This window comes from Schistocerca nitens, chromosome 1, assembly GCF_023898315.1.
Source record: "Schistocerca nitens isolate TAMUIC-IGC-003100 chromosome 1, iqSchNite1.1, whole genome shotgun sequence".
Taxonomy (NCBI): domain Eukaryota; kingdom Metazoa; phylum Arthropoda; class Insecta; order Orthoptera; family Acrididae; genus Schistocerca; species Schistocerca nitens.
In genome coordinates, this window is record NC_064614.1 from 945298395 (window position 1) to 945321710 (window position 23316).

Here is a 23316-nt window from a genome sequence, read left to right on the forward strand (position 1 = left end):
CGGATAGGCCCTGGCACCAACGGGAAAGAAAGCAGTTTTGCTGCAACCATAACTATGACAATGTAACTGAAAGTGAATAAGAAAATATGTTTAGGCACAGTCAGGGTCGCGTAGAGGCTAGCGGGCCCGAACAACAGAACCCCAATGGCTTGTTTCAGGTACAAGATGAGTCAGAGGTAGACGCTCGTGAAACTACGAGTGTTGTCGGAGTGAACGCTCGCGTGTGCATGAATAGCGCTGCCACATTGGTTCTAGCCCAGTGTTCAGTTACAAATATGTAAAGTATCTCAGTAAATGAAGTCGAAACTGAATGAGGGCTTAGAATAATGGAAAAAGGGAAATAAAATAGGTTTTATAGGGAATAATGATGAAGCTAAGAGGAAGAGAAATGAAAGTGTACTTAAAAAGAAAATGAATAATGAATATATAATGAGTAAAGCAGATGAAATTTTTAGTTATTGTGAGAAGTGTGAAGAGTTTGGGGTATATGAGAACGATTTTGTTGATGCCATATCTGAACCGAATGATGATATAAGATTAGAAAGGACAGATAGAAACTGTACTATGGGGCAATCTATAGATGATTGTGGAAGATTAATAACTGAAACCGAATATTTTAATGTATATGAAGTTACAGCCGATGTAATACGTTCAGATGAAAGTGATAGAGAGAGTGTTCTTGGTGATACGATAAATAGTATAGAAATGAAGCACATTCTGCATGAAAAGGAAGAAAGAGCCTCCGGATAAAATGCAAAAGCAGGAGGAATTTCAGTAGGGAAATTTAGAAATTGAACAAGATTTATTGCGGAGAGATAAACGTAATGAAGTACGACGATGTGAACAACACTGATGGCTCTGAGCACTATGGGACTCAACTGCTAGTCCCCTAGAACTTAGAACTAGTTAAACCTAACTAACCTAAGGACATCACACACATCCATGCCCGAGGCAGGATTCGAACCTGCGACCGTAGCGGTCTCGCGGCTCCAGACTGCAGCGCCAGAACCGCGCGGCCACTTCGGCCGGCGAACAACACTGATCCCAGTGAAAGTATACCATATAGAAATACAAGTGTTAGTTGATAGTGGCAATGAAATTAGTGCTTTGGGTCAGTCATTTTATGGGCATATAAAAGGAAAATCGTAAATAGCAGAAATTCCCGTTATGAGAGTGAAAATAATAGGTGCAATGGGTAGTTGCAGCAAACCAATTGAAGCTCAAGTCTTGTAGAATTTGATACAGTGTTTCAACATGACTTTGTAGTGGTTCCTCAGTTGTATACTGAGGTAATTGTGGGTGTGTACTGAATGATGAAACATAAAGAAATTGTTGACTGTTATAGGGAAGTAATCGTTTGTTCAGTAGCGGACAATAAAATAGTAGAAACTGATATGAGAGAGGATGTAAATCTGAGAATTTTTACACTACCAATGTGTAGGTTTAAGTGAAGGAGCTGAGTGTTATTGTATTAGAAATGTGAACGGAGTGAACCCATCTGAACATGATTTAAGAGCCTGATTAGAAAGAATACCAAATGTATCATTAGAACATAAGAATGAGTTGAACAATATTTGGTAAGCAACAAACAATTGTTTTCAGATAAGCTTGGTTCAGTCCATGGCCTTGAATATAAAATAGAAATGGTACCTCATGAACCATTCTTTGGGCCAGTTTACCAGACACCACTAGGTAGGAAAGAAGAAGTACAAAAAGAAATAAATCGTGTGAAGGAATCGAGAATAATAGGAAGATCTAGGGGTCAGTATAACAATCCTGTAGATCGAGTCAACAAAAAAGATTGTGGAGTGAGGATCACGACAAATGCTCGTATCTCAATAAAGTAGAGAAACGCGTAAGTGATAGGCCAGAAAGTCTTGATGATATGCTACAGAAATTCCATATGGTAAAATATATGACGAGTCTTGATCTGACTGAGGGATGTTGGCAAATTGCTCTTGAACCAGATTCGAGGAAGCTGCCTTTATTTCTCTTTGCAGGCAAATGTTATTATTACAAAGTGGTCCCTTTTGGATTGAACACGTCTGTGTCAGTGTTTACCCAAGTTTTGGATGATATATTAGGGAAAGAACTGAGTTGCAGGATAACCATAGTTGTGGACGACTTTTTCATAGTGACATCATCATAGGAAGAATATTGTGAATTATTAGATGAGATTTTTTGGGCGTTAAAAAGAGGTGGAATGACTTTGCAAATAAAGAAGTGTGAATTTATAAAAAAGGAGTTGGAGTTTTTAGGCCATATTATTACGACAACTGGAATAACAAAAGATCCTAGGAAACTGGAAGCAATCAGGGACTGTCAGCCTCCAAAGACTAGAAAACAGTTAAAATCGTTTTTGGTTCTATGTAATTTCTGCCATACACATGTAAATGAGCAAGCCTTTAATGATACAGATTTATGTAATCTGCTGAAAAAGAATAGTGCATATCTATGCACAGAAAAATGTCAAGCTGCATTTGACAGATTGAAACAAGAATAATCAAATTATTCACCATCTAAATGTATATTTACCATTTCATATTGGGACTGATTCATGTGATTATGTCATCTGCAGTTCACACATGTCAGGAAATAGGAGAAGATAAAGAAAGTCTTTCAATAGCTATTGCAAATACCTTCATAACTGACAAGCAGATTAACTTCGGAAATATTAACAGCCAACTGTCACTAGGGTTTTAGTCAGAATAAGATTGTCAAAAGGGATGGGTTGGGATCCAGTCACACCTTGGTTGTTGATTGAAGGTAAGAGGTGCTTACTTTGAAGCGATCCTTATCATTGTCAGAACGGTTTCCTAATCTGTTTAACCATTAAGCACAGGTGCGCATCTTAACCCGGAACCTTTCGACATATAGTTTATAAATTTAAAAAAAAATTATGAAATGTGTTCCAATAATTGAACCACTCTTGTCATCTAATTGCTTATAGGTTTTCATGTGTTGCAGAAGGGCATTTAATAAGAGAAACTGTGTACAGCACGGTAGTAAACACCGCTGTTTCACCCGTAAACGGGCGGGCTGCAGGTCCAGTCGCCTTGTAATTATTGTCATGTTGTTCTTGTTTTGATTTCTTTTGCAAAAGCTTACTCATTTCACAAATTTGTTAATTTTGTAAAGAAAACAAATTTATGATTACATATGGTTAAATCAACAGGTTGTGTGGAAAGAAAGTTAAATTGGTGGGTCCTCCCTTCTACGTTTTCCTTAATTCCAGAAATATCACATCTCGATCTGATTTCGGAATCCCTGTCTGCCGTGACGTGAAATCTTCCCGTATGTAAATGAGCAAGCCTTTAATGATACAGGTTTATGTAATCTGCTGAAAAAGAATAGCTCATATCTATGCACAGAAAAATGTCAAGCTGCATTTGACAAATTGAAACAAGAACTTACTAATAATCAAATTCTTCACCATCTAAATCTATCTTTACAATTTCATATGGGGACTGATTCATGTGATTATGTCATCTGCAGTTCACAAATGTCAGTCCAAGTATACCACCTCCTCTTGTGATTCTTGAACAGAGTATTCGCAAATACTAGCTGAAATTTATTTTAGAATTCAGTTAGTCTTTCTCCTGTCTCATTCCTTGCCCCAAGCCCATGTTATCCTGTAACCTTTCCTTCTTTCCTTCCCCTACCACCGCATTATAGTCCCCCATGACTATTAGATTTTCATTTCCCTTTACGTACTCTTTTACCCTTTCAATATATTCATATACACTCCTGGAAATTGAAATAAGAACACCGTGAATTCATTGTCCCAGGAAGGGGAAACTTTATTGACACATTCCTGGGGTCAGATACATCACATGATCACACTGACAGAACCACAGGCACATAGACACAGGCAACAGAGCATGCACAATGTCGGCACTAGTACAGTGTACATCCACCTTTCGCAGCAATGCAGGCTGCTATTCTCCCATGGAGACGATCGTAGAGATGCTGGATGTAGTCCTGGTGAACGGCTTGCCATGCCATTTCCACCTGGCGCCTCAGTTGGACCAGCGTTCGTGCTGGACGTGCAGACCGCGTGAGACGACGCTTCATCCAGTCCCAAACATGCTCAATGGGGGACAGATCCGGAGATCTAACTGGCCAGGGTAGTTGACTTACACCTTCTAGAGCACGTTGGGTGGCACGGGATACATGCGGACGTGCATTGTCCTGTTGGAACAGCAAGTTCCCTTGCCGGTCTAGGAATGGTAGAACGATGGGTTCGATGACGGTTTGGATGTACCGTGCACTATTCAGTGTCCCCTCGACGATCACCAGTGGTGTACGGCCAGTGTAGGAGATCGCTCCCCACACCATGATGCCGGGTGTTGGCCCTGTGTGCCTCGGTCGTATGCAGTCCTGATTGTGGCGCTCACCTGCACGGCGCCAAACACGCATACGACCATCATTGGCACCAAGGCAGAAGCGACTCTCATCGCTGAAGACGACACGTCTCCATTCGTCCCTCCATTCACGCCTGTCGCGACACCACTGGAGGCGGGCTGCACGATGTTGGGGCGTGAGCGGAAGACAGCCTAACGGTGTGCGGGACCGTAGCCCAGCTTCATGGAGACGGTTGCGAATGGTCCTCGCCGATACCCCAGGAGCAACAGTGTCCCTAATTTGCTGGGAAGTGGCGGTGCGGTCCCCTACGGCACTGCGTAGGATCCTACGGTCTTGGCGTGCATCCGTGCGTCGCTGCGGTCCGGTCCCAGGTCGACGGGCACGTGCACCTTCCGCCGACCACTGGCGACAACATCGATGTACTGTGGAGACCTCACGCCCCACGTGTTGAGCAATTCGGCGGTACGTCCACCCGGCCTCCCGCATGCCCACTATACGCCCTCGCTCATAGTCCGTCAACTGCACATACGGTTCACCTCCACGCTGTCGCGGCATGCTACCAGTGTTAAAGACTGCGATGGAGCTCCGTATGCCACGGCAAACTGGCTGACACTGACGGCGGCGGTGCACAAATGTTGCGCAGCTAGCGCCATTCGACGGCCAACACCGCGGTTCCTGGTGTGTCCGCTGTGCCGTGCGTGTGATCATTGCTTGTACAGCCCTCTCGCAGTGTCCGGAGCAAGTATGGTGGGTCTGACACACCGGTGTCAATGAGTTCTTTTTTCCATTTCCAGGAGTGTAATTTCTCTGTCTCCTCATCTTCAGCTTGCGGCGTCGGTATGTATACCTATAATGTCGTTGCCGGTGTTGGTTTGCTGTCGATTGTGATAAGAACAACCCTGTCACTGAACTCTGCCGGCCATTGTGGCCGAGCGGTTCTAGGCGCTTCAGTCCGGAACCGCGAGACCGCTACGGTCGCAGATTCTAATCCTGCCTGGGGCATGGATGTGTGTGATGTCCTTAGGTTAGTTAGGTTTAAGTAGTTCTAAGTTCTAGGGAACTGATGAACTCGGATGTTAAGTCCCATAGTGCTGAGAGCCATTTGAACCATTTGAACAGCAACACTCTCTCTGCCCTACCTTCCAATTCATAACGAATCCTACTCCCGTTATACCATTTTCTGCTGCTGTTGATATTACCCTATACTCATCTGACCAGAAATCCTTGTCTTCTTTCCACTTCACTTCACTGAACCCTACTATATCTAGACTGAGCCTTTGCATTTCCCTTTTCAGATTTTCTAGTTTCCCTACCACGTTCAAGTTTCTGACGTTCCACTTCCCAACTCGTAGAACGTTATCCTTTCGTTGGTTATTCAGTCTGTTTCTCATAGTCACTTTCCCTTTGCAGTTCCCTCCTGAAGATCCGAATGGGGGACTATTCCGGAATCTTTTGCCAATGGACAGATCATCACGACACTTTTTCAATTACAGGCCACATGTCCTGTGGATACACGCTATATGTCTGCAATGCAGTGGTTTCTATTGCCTTCTGCATCCTGATGACGTTGATCATTGCTGTTTCTTCCGCCTTTAGGGGCAATTTCCCACCCCAAGGACAAGAGAGTGCCCTGAACTACTGCCCGCTCCGCCGCCCTCTTTGACAAGGCCGTTGACAGAATAGGGGTGACTTCTTATGTCGGAAGTCTTCAGCCGCCAGTGATGATTATCAATCAAAATTCAAGTGATGGCGGGTTTAGAACCCAGGACAGAGGAAGTCTTGATTAGTAATCAAAGACGCTAACCCTACACCACGGGTGCAACGTTTTGTTTAACAGCAATGAAAAGAAACCTTCCTTTAAATGTAGCATTTCCGTTTCATAGCTGTGTGAATGCATTGCGAGAAGCTGAGTAAGTTGTATGCTAATAAGAAATCGAACTGAGTTACGCTACTATTGTCATTAGTAGTAGTAGTAGTAGTAGTAGTAGTATTGTCGTTAGAGTAGTCCCTGCAGCGAGCTGGCGACCATAAGTATGTTTCAGTTGACTGTGCAAGTTAACGAACAGGAAATGAGACCAACTAACTACTGAAATTTCTAATAGACTTTTGAATAATATTTCAGTTAACCGAGGCTTTCTATCGTCATTAGTTGAATGACAAATCGGTTATAACACCCGCTATGTTACTAGAGGAAATTTTACCTCGGATCAGTTCTTTATTCCATATTGTAGGAATCCTTGGGAACACGGGTAATTACAAACGATGTGTAGTACAGGAGTGGGGGTGTTATAACATGTACGTACTCAAGCAAGGCAGCGGGAAAAAACTCCTCCTAAACGTCTGCATCCATTTCACCTAAACTTGGCACACACATTACTTCCTATCTGAAAGGAATTCTGTGAAGGTAAGAACCACAAGTCTGTTGTCGTGGTGGGAGTGATAACTTGCTGATGGAGAGGGAATACGAGGAGGTGGAGGAAATAGAGGGAGAAGGGGAAGGAGGACGTGGACACGGGTGTGCGTGAGAAGGAAATGAACAGAGAGGGGGAGGAGGAAATCTCAGAGAAGGGGAAGAGAGTGAAATGGATGGAGAGAGGGGAAGAAGGATATGCATAGCGGAGAGGGAAGATCAGGAGATAGACAATGAGAGGGGAGAAGGAGATTGACTTGTTGTTGTTGTTGTGGTCTTCAGTCCTGAGACTGCTTTGATGCAGCTCTCCATGCTACTCTATCCTGTGCAAGCTTCTTCATCTCCCAGTACCTACTGCAACCTACATCCTTCTGAATCTGCTCAGTGTATTGATCTCTTGGTCTCCCTCTACGATTTTTACCCTCCACGCTGCCCTCCAATGCTAAATTTGTGATCCCTTGATGCCTCAAAACATGTCCTACCAACCGATCCCTTCTTCTAGTCAAGTTGTGCCACAAACATCTCTTCTCCCCAATCCTATTCAATACCTCCTCATTAGTTATGTGATCTACCCATCTAATCTTCAGCATTCTTCTGTAGCACCACATTTCGAAAGCTTCTATTCTCTTCTTGTCCAAACTATTTATCGTCCATGTTTCACTTCCATACATGGCTACACTCCATACAAATACTTTCAGAAACGACTTCCTGACACTTAAATCTATACTCGATGTTAACAAATTTCTCTTCTTCAGAAACGATTTCCTTGTCATTGCCAGTCTACATTTTATATCCTCTCTACTTCGACCATCATCAGTTATTTTACTCCCCAAATAGCAAAACTCCTTTACTACTTTAAGTGTTTCATTTCCTAATCTAATCCCCTCAGCATCACCCGATTTAATTTGACTACATTCCATTATCCTCGTTTTTCTTTTGTTGATGATCATCTTATATCCTCCTTTCAAGACACTGTCCATTCCGTTCAACTGCTCTTCCAAGTCCTTTGCTGTCTCTGACAGAATTACAATGTCATCGGCGAACCTCAAAGTTTTTACTTCTTCTCCATGAATTTTAATACCTACTCCGAATTTTTCTTTTGTTTCCTTTACTGCTTGCTCAATATACAGATTGAATAACATCGGGGAGAGGCTACAACCCTGTCTCACTCCTTTCCCAACCACTGCTTCCCTTTCATGCCCCTCGACTCTTATAACTGCCATCTGGTTTCTGTACAAATTGTAAATAGCCTTTCGCTCCTTGTATTTTACCCCTGCCACCTTCAGAATTTGAAAGAGAGTATTCCAGTTAACGTTGTCAAAAGCTTTCTCTAAGTCTACAAATGCTAGAAACGAGATTGACTTAGCGGGATAAAAAAGGATATTGACTTCGAGGGTGGGAGAGGAGGTGGACTTAAAGTGGGACTGAGGCGATCCACAGAAAGAAGGGGAGGAGCAGATGGACAGACAGAGGGGTAGGAGCGGATGGACAGGGAGAGGGGGTAGCAGGAGATGGACTAGATTTTAGTAATTAACGACATAAGACGTTATGCACTGTGCAGTGATTTTCGTTGATTGGTCTAGAGTCTAGAAGCTGCCTGAATGATATTTAATAATTAACGTTTATCGAAATAATATTTGGATGAGCTAACAAGTAACGAGGCAATTTTCAGAGATAGTTAACAATGTGATTTATATGTGATAATATAAATCTTACACCTCTCTCCCATGTCTTTGACCATTATTCTTTGATATTTTTATCTTTTTTCCTAATCAATAGTTTAATCTACGAACTGAAATCAGTGGTGCAAGGTCATAGAGTACATACCAAATTACCTTCGTTCACCGCTTTCGTGGATGAAACTTGATTTATATTGGTTCCGAATGGGTACACAGCCACAACAATTTGTTTAAATAATAAAATATTCCACGCTGGTTGTTACTGAATGGAGTAAATATTTCTGTTTACTTTATTCCTACTTGCGTAGACTTAGGTGTGAGTCAATTCTCAAATGCAGATATGTGCACAATTCTTGAGCGTGTTCATGATGTGCTTAGAATAAAGAACCTGACGTGTGCAGCGCAATTTCAAGCCGTCAGCTGTATTGCCAGAGTCGGAGACAAAGGCATAACAACATCTTTGTCGAATAAAGTGATTATACAGTTAATCCACGCAATGGTTCGTGCATGTGTGCACACGTTTAATTTTAAAATGACATCATATCCGAAGCCGTCCAGTAATGCAAATTCAAATGAATTAAATAGAAATTTTATTTCATTTAAATTAAGCCAGCAGTGAAAAATTTTGCCATTTGAACAGAATAGGATTCCATTATTTGTAAGCAGCCTTTGCAGGCAGCAAAACATTTGACATCGGTATTCAGGACACAGGGAAATGTTTTATACTCACAGTATGATTGATGTAAGGTATCACGCTGAGGGTCAGCAGCGCATTTTCAGTTTTCAAAGACGTTTTCAGTTCCTGAATCAAAGATGAGAACTCTCTGCGATGTTCGTCTGCCTTCTCATCTTTGTGGCTATGTGCGAGGCCGATTACTTTCTTGAAGCCGTGCCAGATGGATCCTGAATAAGATTAAGTACATTATAAATAACTCTTAAGGATAAAACTAAACCGGGCGTAGCTACTTCCCTTTGCAAGCTAATAGTTAAGAGGAGTATATGACTGAATGGGCAGCATTATCCTCAAGTAATGTAGTGCTAACATGTGAGCGTGTCATATGCACTGACGAAAAAAAATCGCAACACAAAAAATGATTAATATATAGCAACAAAATTTCGGGAATCCATTTGTCTAGGTACCATTTTTAAGTGATCTACATGGCAAGATCACAATTTAATGTAAGCACGAGTTAAGCCATTGCAAATGTGATATGCTGGTACGTTAAGGGGGCTAGGACGTCAAACGGGCCGACTTGGAGCAGGAGAGGCACCACAGGACATTTTATTTTCTACTGTCTATACTTTTACAAATAAATTCATAAAACTTTGTCAGCATGACCAGGAAGGATTCAGGATATACTCTCATAGCAGTGGAAGTGCAAAAACATAACAAAATAATTTTTTGTTTTTTTAGATATGAAACTCTAGAATTTTCCAAATTTATTAAAAACTGTGGTAAAAATTGAGATAATTAACTACAAAATTCGATTTGTTTCTAAAGATAAAGTTTAAAACGTAACAGCTTATTCATTTTTTCATAAATTAAAGAGATTCTAGAGTTTCAGACACCTGTAAGTATGGTTTGTATGCTGTGCGAAATTCATCGCTCTTACTTATGAAGAAAATTGTACCTATAGCAACAAATGCAGCCAATAATAAGTGAAAAAATGATGAAATTTCATATTTAAAAAATATTATTTAGTTATGTTTTTGAACTTCCGCTGCTACGAGTGTGAATCCTGAATCCTTCCTGGTCATACTGACAAAGTTTTATGAATTTACTTGTAAAGGTATAGACAGTGGAAATTAAAATGTCCTGTGGTGCCTTTCCTGCTCCAAGTCGGCCCGTTTGACGTCCTACCCCCCTTAATAACCGGCATAACCGCCAGAATGTTGAATGCCAGATGCATTGTTTTGTGTAGGTGCCGGCTGTCAGTTCGTCTGATGGAGTTCCATGCCTTCTGCACTTGGTCAGTCAATACAGGGACGGTCAATGCTGTTTGTGGATGACGCTGGAGTTGTCGCCCAACGATGTCCCATATGGGCCCGATTGGAAACAGATCTACTGGACGAGCAGGCCAAGGCATGTCGACAATGTGTAGGGCATACCGAGTTACATCAGCAATATGTGGTCGAGCGTTATCCTACTGAAAAACACCCCATGGAATGCTCTTCATAAGTGGCAGCACAACAGGTTCAATCACCAAGTTGACATACAATTTTCTAGTCTGGGTGCGTGGGATAACCACGGGAGTGCTCCTGCTGTTTTACGGAATCGCGTCCCATACCGTAGCTGCAGCTGTAGGTCCAGTGTGTCTAGCAGGTTGTTTGCAGGGACCCAACTGGCCTCCTCCTATCCAAAACACAACCATCACTGGCACCGAAGTAGAACCAGATTTCATCACACACTGGTCTACAATGAGCTCTCGCATGACACCACTGAAGTCGCAAATGGTCGTGGTTTAGGGTCAGTGGAATGTACGCTGTTGTCTCTACATCTACATTTATACTCCGCGAGCCACCCAACGGTGTGTGGCGGAGGGCACTTTACGTGCCACTGTCATTACCTGCCTTTCCTGTTCCAGTCGCGTATGGTTCGCGGGAAGAGCGACTGCCGGAAAGCCTCCGTGCGCGCTCGAATGTCTCCAATTTTACATTCGTTATCTCCTCTGGAGGTATAAGTAGGGGCAAGCAATATATTCGATACCTCATCCAGAAATGCACCCTCTCGAAACCTGGCGAGCAAGCTACACCGCGATGCAGAGCGCCTCTCTTGCAGAGTCTGCCACTTGAGATTGTTAAACATCTCCGTAACGCTATCACGGTTACCAAATAACCCTGTGACGAAACGCGCCGCCCTTCTTTGGATCTTCTCTATCTCCTATGTCAACCCGACCTGGCACGGATCCCATACTGATGAGCAATACTCAAGTATAGGTCGAACGAGTGTTTTGCAAGCCACCTCCTTTGTTGATGGACTACATTTTCTAAGGACTCTACCAATAAATCTCAACCTGGTACCCACCTTACCAACAATTAATTTTATATGATCATTCCACTTCAAATCGTTCCGCACGCATACTCCCAGATATTTTACAGAAGTAACTGCTACCAGTGTTTGTTCCGCTGTCATATAATCGTACAATAAAGGATCCTTCTTTCTATGATTCGCAATACATTACATTTGTCTATGTTAAGGGTCAGTTGGCACTCCCTGCACCAAGTGCCTATCCGCTGCAGATCTTCCTGCATTTCCTAACAATTTTCTAATGCTGCAACTTCTCTGTATACTACAGCATCATCCGCGAAAAGCCGCATGGAACTTCCGACACTATCTACTAGGTCATTTATATATATTGTGAGAAGCAATGGTCTCATAACACTCCCCTGTGGCACGCCAGAGGTTACTTTAACGTCTACAGACGTCTCTCCATTGATAACAACATGCTGTGTTCTGTTTGCTAAAAACTCTTCAATCCAGCCGCACAGCTGGTCTGATATTCCGTAGGCTCTTACTTTGTTTATCAGGCGACAGTGCGGAACTGTATCGAACGCCTTCCAGAAGTCAAGGGAAATAGCATCTACCTGGGAGCCTGTATCTAATGTTTTCTGGGTCTGATGAGCAAATAAAACGAGTTGGGTCTCACACGATCGCTGTTTCCGGAATCCATGTTGATTCCTACAGAGTAGATTCTGGGTTTCCAGAAATGACGTGATACGCGAGCAATAAACATGTTCTAAAATTCTACAACAGATCGATGTCAGAGATATAGGTCTACGGTTTGGCGCATCTGCTCGACGACCCTTCTTGAAGACTGCGACTATCTGTGCTCTTTCCCAATCATTTGGAACCTTCTGTTCCTCTAGAGACTTGCGGTACACGGCTGTTAGAAGGGGAGCAAGTTCTTTCGCGTACTCTGTGTAGAATCGAATTGGTATCCCGTCAGGTCCAGTGGACTTTCCTCTGTTGAGTGATTCCAGTTGCTTTTCTGTTCCTTGGACACTTATTTCGATGTCAGCCATTTTTTCGTTTGTGCGAGGATTTAGAGAAGGAACTGCAGTGCGGTCTTCCTCTGTGAAATAGCTTTGGAAAAAGGTGTTTAGTATTTCAGCTTTACGCGTGTCATCCTCTGTTTCAATGCCATCATCATCCCGGAGTGTCTGGATATGCTGTTTCGAGCCACTTACTGATTTAACGTAAGACCAGAACTAGAACTTCACTGTGGTGCCAACTGCTGCCCAAAAGGCTGCTGCATATGCAGTGCGTTGCGCTTGAGCTATACCTCGAGCACGATGGTGTTACCTCTCGGTAGTGCCACATGGCCGGCCAGAGCCCGGTGTTCTTGCAATCGTACATTCTCGTGACCACAGTTGCCAGCAATAATGTACAGTTGCTACACTACTGCCAAGTCTTTCTGCAGTATCGCACATCCAGCTTCTCATACGCCTATTACACGACCTCGTTCAAATACATTGAGGTGTTGATAATAGCTTCTTTTTGTCACCTTAAAGGCATTCTTGACTAACATCAACTCACCACACCCAATATCAAAGGTAACTAACGCTCACGACCGTTACAGCGTACGTTTAAAGCAAACCTGATTTGCATCCTCACAGTGACTCTAATGGCATCGCTCTTATACGACTGGCGTGAAAGATGAATAGACATCATATTTCAGATGTTGAAACACGCTTACCAACTTTCGTTTATGTCTCACAACTACCTTTAATGCTGTAATTTTTTTCCGTCAGAGCAGTAAGACTGATGTTATCCAGCAAGTATTATATTTGTTTAAATATACGCTACACTGTGTAACATAAACACCAATGAAATTGTGTGCACTTACTATATCTACAACATTTGATGTCTGCATGTATTAGATACATCTAATTTTTTTTAGACAAGCAGTTATGTATCCTTACTGTACTTACCAAGCGTGCTTCGTTCTTTCTTTTCCTTGTTCATAGGGAATTCCCATGCTATGTCAATACCGTCAAAGTGGTATTGCTTAAGAAGGTCTTTCGCAGACTTCACAAAAGTTCTTCTGTGCTCATCACTTTCAAGCTAGAAAACAAGAAATAAGGTTAAAAGTAAACACCTTTCAATGTCTAAATTATTATTTCTCTAACAACATCATCGTAGGTGTTGCATATTTAATTGTTTTATGTAACAGTACAGAACTTTGTTTGCCAGAACTTCACCATTTGACGTTCAGTGCTGTTTCATTTTGCTGTTTGCTATTTTCTGACCACTGCAATTTTAAATACGTTAACTGCATTTTTTTTTGCCTTACAAGAAAGTATGCTCGTTTTCTTTGTCACACTAGTACCCTGTATGAAACTATTCAAAAATACTCGAAAAATGGACGAAAACAGTCTCGGCCGTAGAAACATTTATTTTGATGGTAACTTGTTTCGGTCAGTTTTTGACCATCCTGGGACCCTCATACTATGATGGTAGGCGGTGGCAGTGAATGGAGCGAGTACTTTAGCTCCACGAACGTCAACTGCTACAACATCTGCTCGATTCACTGCCACCGCCTACCATCGTGGTATGAGGGTCTGAGGATGGTCAAAAACTGACCGAAACCGGTTAACATTAAAATAAATCTTTTTGCAGTCGAGACTGTTTGTGTCCCTTTTAAATTACTTTTTGTAAGACCAATGTGCTTCACGAGATACATTCTATTCAAAAATAGTTTTTATTTCCTAATGTCAAATAGGAATGTATCATTTTTTGGGGAAGGATATGGAGATAACTTTAGATTCTCTTCTTAACAGAATAACAGAAAGGTAGTGTTACATATGACGCTATATTTCAAGACTTTTTTTCCAGAAGTAGCTATGAGTAGCAGCGTATGATTTCGGTCTTCTCTGCTGGTACAGCCCTAAATTTTTAAGAAATTAATGAGAATCGCTGGACGTAGGTGCGTCTTTTTATTTTCGGTAATAGCATTTCAGTAATGGTCCTATTCAATTCTTGAACTCCACTGAACATTTTACAACGAGCTAGAATTTGACTCGAACTCTTTTCAGCCTTTCTGACAGGTTCTTCTGTTTTCGTAATAACTAAAAACTCTAAGCGAAAGTATAAATGAAAAATGGCGGATACCTTTGATGTTATGACAGCAGAAATATTGTGTTCTTACGCTTTGTCATGTACGCACGTATTACCACCAAAACACTGCACCGACCATGATTAGATACAAGGTAAGTGGCTATAAAAGATTTGATAACAGACCAGCACAATGGGTCTGATCAGCTAGTTTTTTTACACATTTAATTATGAATTGTATTATAGCCTATATGGATTTGGAAACTTGGACTAAGTTTAGCATAAAGTCACCCAACGAGCAGAGGAGTTCCCGGTGGGATAAACGCTGCTGATAGGCTGTGTGCTGAATTAGGACTTGTTCGCCACCATATGCCGACCCACTTTCGAAACTTGGATTTTATTAAACCGATTAAACGGAAAACTAGAACAGTTTCTTTGACAAGGTCACGGTCGATTTCCTTACCTATCCTAGTCCAATCCTCGCTAGCGCTTGGTTTTCAATGTCTGTAAAGCATTCAACATCTCGCTAAAATTCGATAGAGTAATTATCATCACAGTACAGAAGAAAGTTGAGTGGCTAAGTGATGGAACTAGAGGAGTGTCATCTAATATAACGTACTTGTAAATTACCCACTATAAATGTGTGACGATGAACAGAAACTTGAAAATGCATTGGATGAACACCTATTCGGCCCTGTAATAGACCAAAGAAGTAATTTTTATTTGCATTTGATAATATATATATTTGAGAATGAAAGAAAAACGGCACACCTTGATGAAATTTTTGACTTGGAAGACGCTTTTCATGATATAAGGTGGAATACGATGCTCATGCTTTTTGTGAAAGATGGATGAAATACAGCGAAAGACATGTGATCTTAAGTACCTATAAAATCCCGCTGGTGTAATAAAAGTAAAGAAACTAGGAAGACGTGTTACCCAAGTTACCAGGTAAAATGTAAACCTCTACCCAGTGTCTCATGGAGTGAAGGCATAAGAGACAGTAGACTGTGTCACGTACTCCGGACTGAGACTGTAGCTCAGTGACAGAAGAGTATACCACAGGTCGATACAGGGTTTTACATTGCCTCTTGTGTTATGTAATCATACATAATGGTACAAACATTCATCACAGTTGCACTCACGACGAGACACACATTTGATACATTGCAGTCGTGGAAGAATACTATCACAGTATAAGAGGAGCCTTAAGAATCATTGAAGTCGATGTCAACGTTCGGATTCGAATCAATGATTTGTCAGGTAGGTAATTTCGTGAGTACTCAATGTACAGCGTTTCAGCGGCCTCTGGGAATAGGAGAACGCAATAGAAGGCTTCAAATGTGCAGAGACACAAGAAATAAACACGAACAGATGGTTTCCGAAACTTTAATTTTAGCTGAAAATAATGAGTAGTAACTTACTATGTTGATTAATCGGGTTCCCGCCGGTTATTCGCGTCTTTACTGTACGATATTTCAACTGCGTGTCTCGCAGTCTTCTTCAGGTCTGTCTGATACTGATTCCAGTGTGGAATGAGTCCGTATTTATGCCTATGGTGTGCAGGAAAGACGCGAATAACCAGCATAAACCCGATTAATCAACATGACAACGCCTCGCCGGGAAAACCTGAAGAATTAAAGTATCTTACTAGCTTGTCACAGGACACCTAAATCTCCTGTATTACTCAAACTACTTCTTGGAGTTCGACAAATTACTGGAGGAACGCAACCGCCAGTCGTGATATTGCGCTGATCACAAACTTAATGACACAGATCGTTATGGAAAACTTCACATAGCGCTCGGGGACGCGTGTGACAGTAACAGTTCTGTTATTTCCTTCATGCACCAGAAACTCTAGAGGACAACTGCCTAAAAGAAAAATAGATACGCACACGAATCTACCTATACACGAAAACAGAAACTCACACGAACCTACCTGTGTACCTAGATACACACCGAAGGAAACTGCAGTAGCGACTGTGCCATTTCTGATGACACTTTTTCGTGAACTGCCTCGGCGCTTAAAATACAGTTCGCTTTTATCTTGTTGTCGGTACCAAAGTTACCCTCTACCACACACTGACAGGTGGCTTGTGGAGTACTGACGTAGATGCAGATGTAAGAAGGATGGTTAGAGCTTAATATCCCGTCGATGTCAAGGCCATTAGAGGTAGAGCCCAAGTTCGGATCGGGGAAGGAAATCGGCCATGTCCTTTACAAAGGAACCAACCAGGAATCTGCCTTTAGCGATCTAGAGAAATCGTGAGTGGCCGGATGCAGATCTGAACCCGGGTCGTCTCCAACGATAGTCCGGTGTCTTATGTACGTTGCTCGATTTTTACGGCTTACAATAACAGTGGTAATTTGGGGACGCGAGTCTGGTGATTAAAGTCATGACTCTCCAGGTAATATACTGATCTAGCCCGTAAATTACAAGGTTCTGGAACTGTTTTCTTCCAGAGAGTATTAAAAGTGTGTTTCTTCTTTCGACCATAAACGCTGATCCACATTTTAATAAGTCGCAATATTAGAAGTATAGCTATTTTTCCTCCAAACGTTGCGTGTCATGCTTCACAATCTAACGTCCTAAACTGAGCGAGTCTCGTGCACAGTCAGTTGCAGAAAATATTAAACTTATTAATCTACCCGTCTGCCTTACCTACGACTTAAACAAGATGACGGAAACAAAGCACCAACAAAAATCCAATGCGCGTGAAATACACCGTAACGAGAATTATACGATTAGTATGGCTCTGAGCACTATGGGACTTAACAGCAGTGGTCATCAATCCCCTAGAACTTAGAACTACTTAAACCTAACCAACCTAAGGACATCACACACATCCATGCCCGAAGCAGGATTCGAACTTGCGACCGTAGCAGTCGCGCGATTCCGGACTGAGCGCCTAGAGCCGCGAGACCACCGCGGCCGGCTACGATTAGTATTTCTCATTCGTTGTCTCCACCAACTTACAACAGAACTGTGAACTTTGAAGCTAACCTAGATAAAGAAAATAAAAGAAATATCAGAAAACAAAAAAAAATGTCAGTATTCTGTATTCTCTGTTTGTCGACAGAGTGAGTTGGTGCAGTTGTCAGGACACGGGACTCGCCTTCGGGAGGCAAAGATCCCCCCGTCTAGCCTTTCATATATAGATACTCACTGATTTCTTTTGAAAAGGAGACGACCAGTTTCCTTCCTCATCGTTTCCCAGTCCGAAAATCTCCGTCTCTAGCGATTTCCTCGCCAGTGGTATGTTAACCTCTAATCTTCTTGTTCATCTTCATGCAGACTCCACAAGCCACGTTATGTTGTTTGGCGCGAAGTACATTATGCAGCAGTGTCACTTTCCAAGTTTCATTTTGCAGTCGCGACTGATACGTGAGAAGAACTATTTTTGATAATTCTCCTTGTGAGCTCTAATCTCTCCAAATATGCTCTCATTGTACTTTCCTGAGATAAGCGTAGGTAGAAGCAATATACTGGTTGGCTCATTTAGGAACGTACGCTCATGGAATTTGAACAGTAAACGACATCTCCTGTAACGTCTGCTGCTGGAGCTAGATGCGAATGTGCGACACACTTTCGTCCTAACTAAACGAACCTGTGACAAAACTCTGTGCTCTTCTTAGAAACTTCTCTGTTTCTTCTCTCAATTCTATCCGGTGTGCGTCCAAGACTGACGAACAATATTAAAGTATTAATCGACAGTTGTAAACTACCACTTTTGTAGGTCAAGTACCCTTACTGGGGATTCCTCTGATGAATCTTTCTAGTATCTGTCTTATGCGCTGTTAGTTTCTTGTGATAGTTCGATCTTAAATCGCTCTACACGTATACTCCTACATATTTAATGGATGTGCCTGCCTCCAGTGCTAGTTTAGCAGTTGTCTAATAATAAACACATCAAAAAAAGTGTTGCGTCACCTCGGCTCCAAGAGTTACGGAACCTGTACAGATAATTGGAATAGGGATCAGCATAAACATCATTTCCGACCTTTTTATTGCTCATGAAAACCACACCTTGCATGTTGTACCACCATACAGCGAGACCTTCAGAGATGCTGGTCCAGAATGCTGTACACACCGGTACCTCTAATACCCAGTAACACGTCCTCTTGCATTGACGCATGCCTGTATTCGTCGTGACATACTATATACAAGTTCATCAAGGCACTGTTGGTCCAGATTGTCCCACCCCTCAACGGCGATTCGGCGTAGACCCCTCAGAGTGGTTGGTGGATCACGTCGCTGAAAAAAAGCCCATTTTAGTCCATCCCAGTCATGTTAGATAGGGTTCATGTCTGGAGAACATGCTGACCACTCTAATCCAGCGATGTCGTTATTCTGGAGGAAGTCATTCACAAGATGTGCACGATGGGGGCGCGAATTGTCTTCCATGAAGACGAGTGTCTCGTGAATATGGTGCCAATATGGTTGCACTATCGATCGGAGGAGGGAATTCACGTATCGTACAGCCGTTACGGCTTCTTCCACAACCACCAGCGGCGTATGTCGGCCCCACATAATGCCACCCCAAAACAGCAGGGCTCCTCCACCTTGCTGCATTCTCTGGACAGTGTGTCTAAGGCGTTCAGCCTGAACGGGTTGCTCCAAACACGGCTCTGACGATTGTCTGGTTGAAGGCATATGCGACACTCATTGGTGAAGAGAACGTGATGCCAATCCTGAGCGGTCCATTCGTCATGTTGTTGGGCCCATCTGTACCGCGCTGCATGGTGTCGTGGTTGCAACGATGCAGCTCGCCATGGACGTCGGGAGTGAAGTTGCACGTCATGCAGCCTATTGCGCACCATTTGAGTCGTAACACGACGTGCTGTGGCTGCTGGAAAGCATTGTTCAACATTGTGGCGTTGCTGTCCGAGCCATAATCCGTAGGTAGCGCTCATCCACTGCAGTAGTAGACCTTGGGCAGCCTGAGCGAGGCATATCATCGATAGTTCCTATGACTCTGTATCTCCTCCATGCCCGAACAACATCGCTTTGGTGCACTCCGAGACCCCTGGGCACTTCCCTTGTTGAGAGCCATTCCTGGCACAGACTGACGATGGGGACGCGATCGAGCCGCGGTATTGACCGTCTAGGCATGGTTGAAGTACAGACAACACGAGCGGTGTGCCTCCTTCCTGGTGGAATGACTGGAACTGATCGTCTATCGGACCCCCTCCGTCTAATAGAGGCTGCTCATGCAAGGTTGTTTACATCTTTGGGCGGGTTTAGTGACATGTCTGAACAGTCAAAGGGACTATGTCTGTGTTCCAAGATCCACAGTCAACGTCTATCTTCAGGAGTTCTCGGAACCGGGGTGATGCAAAACTTTTTTTTGATGTGTGCAATAAAGTGCCTTTCCACCTATGTATGTGCAATATGTTGCATTTGTTTATGCTGAGTGTCAACTGACAATCCCTGCACGAATTTCCAATAGGCTACAGGCCTTCGTGAGTGTCGCTACAATTTCATAACGTTGCGATTTCTGGATATACATCAGAGTGATCGACGAACAGCCTCGTCGAGCTTCTGACATCCACTAGGCCATTTATACACGATGTTCGGAAATTCCCGTTACGAACTTCTAGGGCTTGTAGGCGAATGTGAGTACAAAATATTTTGTATAGGAATCCACGTACGGAAACAGACAGTTTGAATTGAGGCGTGTTACGTGCCCACATCTTCTGAGGGAAAGGGGAATGCATCAGAGTTGCTTGTCCTGGTATGCAATAGGGTAGACAGGATGACATGTAATACATCAGACGGTCACCTAATGTCACTTAACGTCAACCTTGCTGCGAGAGAGGAAGACCTGTTGGCACAAGTTCTGGCCGCTGCACTAGAATCTGAAGAGATACCAGGTGCGATGGAGAGTGAATACTAGAACATGATTCATCGGTAAAATGTCTGTAACAACGTTGTTGGTCGCCATGCTGTTGGAATACATCAGTTTTGTTCTATCCATCCAGCATGATGTGCTCTTTTTTGTTTTGGAATAATGTTAACACGTAATGTTTAAACGTTAGTACAAATAAATGTGCTTAAGCTATAAATGAGTGGTTCGTTTCGTTTTCTTTCGAATTTTTACCTAATAATTGTTCTTAATCATGCCTAATTCAGTTCCTCAAGCAGAAGTGGATGATTCAAACATTTGAACTGAAAGCATCTTGTAATGGAAACAGTACATTTCCAGACATGGATTCCTATTCGAAATATCACGCATTCACTTCGTTCTAAAAGTCGTAGAAGTTTGTAACGAGAATTTCCGAAGATCTTACATACATTATACAGTTAATATTCATGGCTCTAGATCACGCTCCTGCAATATGCCCAAAGCTAGTTTTATGACTGAAGATTTGTTAAGAATGACATGCAGTGTTCTGTGTCCCATGAACTCTTCACTCCAAAAACAAAATGAAAATGCAAAACTGTATCGAATTCGTTCCTGGAAATGAAGAAACACGGCTTCAACCTGGGCACTGGTGTGTATACGCATTCAGTGCTTGTGGACGAATAAAGTGAGCTGTGTTTCAAATGATCGTAGTTACCGAAATCCATGTGGATTCTTACAAAGAACATTATTGACCTCCAGAAATGACAAACATAAAACAGATTCCAAAATTCTACAACAGACCAACTTCGGCGATATAGGTCTATAGTTGTCTGTGTCTGCTCGACGGCCCTTCTTTGTTTGTGAATGTTTGACATTACGTGGCACGTCATCACATAGTCACAGGTCAATGCGGACGTTCGCTGTCGGTAAGTTCAATCGGCCCCAGTTGTTGACCAAAGTGAAGTGAAATGATCATATAAAATTAATTGTTGGTAAGGCCGGTGCCAGGTTGAGATTCATTGGTAGAGTCCTTAGAAAATGTAGTCCATCAACAAAGGAGGTGGCTTACAAAACACTCGTTCGACCTATACTTGAGTATTGCTCATCAGTGTGGGATCCGTACCAGGTCGGGTTGACAGAGGAGATAGAGATGATCCAAAGAAGAACCGCGCGTTTCGTCACAGGGTTATTTGGTAAGCGTGATAGCGTTACGGAGATGTTTAGCAAACTCAAGTGGCAGACTCTGCAAGAGAGGCGCTCTGCATCGCGGTGTAGCTTGCTGTCCAGGTTTCGAGAGGGCGTGTTTCTGGATGAGGTATCGAATATATTGCTTCCCGCTACTTAAACCCCCCGAGGAGATCACATATGTAAAATTAGAGAGATCAAGCGCGCACGGAGGCTTTCCGGCTGTCCTTCTACCCGCGAACCATAGGCGACTGGAACAGGAAAGGGAGGTAATGACAGTGACACGTAAAGTGCCCTCCGCCACACACCGTTGGGTGGCTTGCGGAGTATAAATGTACATGTAGATATAGATGTAGATGTGACGCTCACCAGGTGCAAGTACTTCTCCCGCTGGCCAGAGTCGGCGCTCCCTCCGCCGATGGAGAGCAGCACGTTGAGCGCAGGGAATCTCCTCTTGAGCGCCACCACGCTGGTGTAGTTGGTGCCCTCGCCCTCGTGCCGCGGCACAGCCTTGTAACTGTCCGTGTCGATGGTGGCGTAGCCGTAGATGAGTTGCGTGCAGTAGGTCAGGCTGGGCTCGATCTCCGACACAAGCATACGGTGTGGCTCTGCAACATACAGCAGACTCAATAGCAGTAGTAGTAGCAGTTTTATTTATCAGTTGATCACTTTAACAAAGATGTTGGACATGTCATGGCATTACAGTTGAAGAACAACAAAAATAACATAATTCATGTATACAGGCATTTAAATTCACTACTTGCCATTAAAAATGCTACACCAAGAAGATGACGTGCTACAGACGCGAAATTTAACCGACAGGAAGAAGATGCTGTGATACGCAAATGATTAGCTTTTCAGAGCGTTCACACAAGGTTGCATTTCAGAGCGTTCACACAAGGTTGCAGCTCTACTGTATGATTAAATGATGATGGCGTCCTCTTGGGTAAAATATTCCGGAGGTAAAATAGTCCCCCATTCGGATCTCCGGGCGGGGACTACTCAAGAGGACGTCGTTATCAGGAGAAAGAAAACTGGCGTTCTACGGATCGGAGCGTGGAATGTCAGATCACTTAATCGGGCAGGTAGGTTAGAAAATTTAAAAAGGGAAATGGATAGGTTAAAGTTAGATATAGTGGGAATTAGTGAAGTTCGGTGGCAGGAGGAACAAGACTTTTGGTCAGGTGATTACAGGGTTATAAATACAAAATCAAATAGGGGTAATGCAGGAGTAGGTTTAATAATGAATAAAAAAATAGGAGTGCGGGTTAGCTACTACAAACAACATAGTGAACGCATTATTGTGGCCAAGATAGACACAAAGCCCATGCCTACTACAGTAGTACAAGTTTATATGCCAACTAGCTCTGCAGATGATGAAGAAATAGATGAAATGTATGACGAGATAAAAGAAATTATTCAGGTAGTGAAGGGAGACGAAAATTTAATAGTCATGGGTGACTGGAATTCGTGAGTAGGAAAAGGGAGAGAAGGAAACATAGTAGGTGAATATGGATTGGGGGGAAGGAATGAAAGAGGAAGCCGCCTTGTAGAATTTTGCACAGAGCATAACTTAATCATAGCTAACACTTGGTTCAAGAATCATGAAAGGAGGCTGTATACATGGAAGAAGCCAGGAGATACTGACAGGTTTCAGATAGATTATATAATGGTAAGACAGAGATTTAGGAACCAGGTTTTAAATTGTAAGACATTTCCAGGGGCAGATGTGAATTCTGACCACAATCTATTGGTTATGAACTGCAGATTGAAACT

At 42.8% G+C, this 23316-nt stretch overlaps 1 protein-coding gene across 2 annotated transcripts in view; it reads right to left on the reverse strand.

Moving 5' to 3' along the window:
* LOC126194106 (chitinase-like protein Idgf4) overlaps positions 1–23316 on the reverse strand; it is a 179704-nt gene that overhangs the window by 16989 nt on the left and 139399 nt on the right. For both annotated transcript variants that reach the window (XM_049932740.1, XM_049932741.1), the window contains exons 2-4: positions 21910–22148; positions 13387–13519; positions 9185–9357 (exon numbers count right to left, since the gene is read on the reverse strand). In XM_049932740.1, the coding sequence (XP_049788697.1) occupies positions 9185–9357; positions 13387–13519; positions 21910–22148 (545 nt within the window). The remainder of the gene's footprint in view (positions 1–9184; positions 9358–13386; positions 13520–21909; positions 22149–23316) is intronic.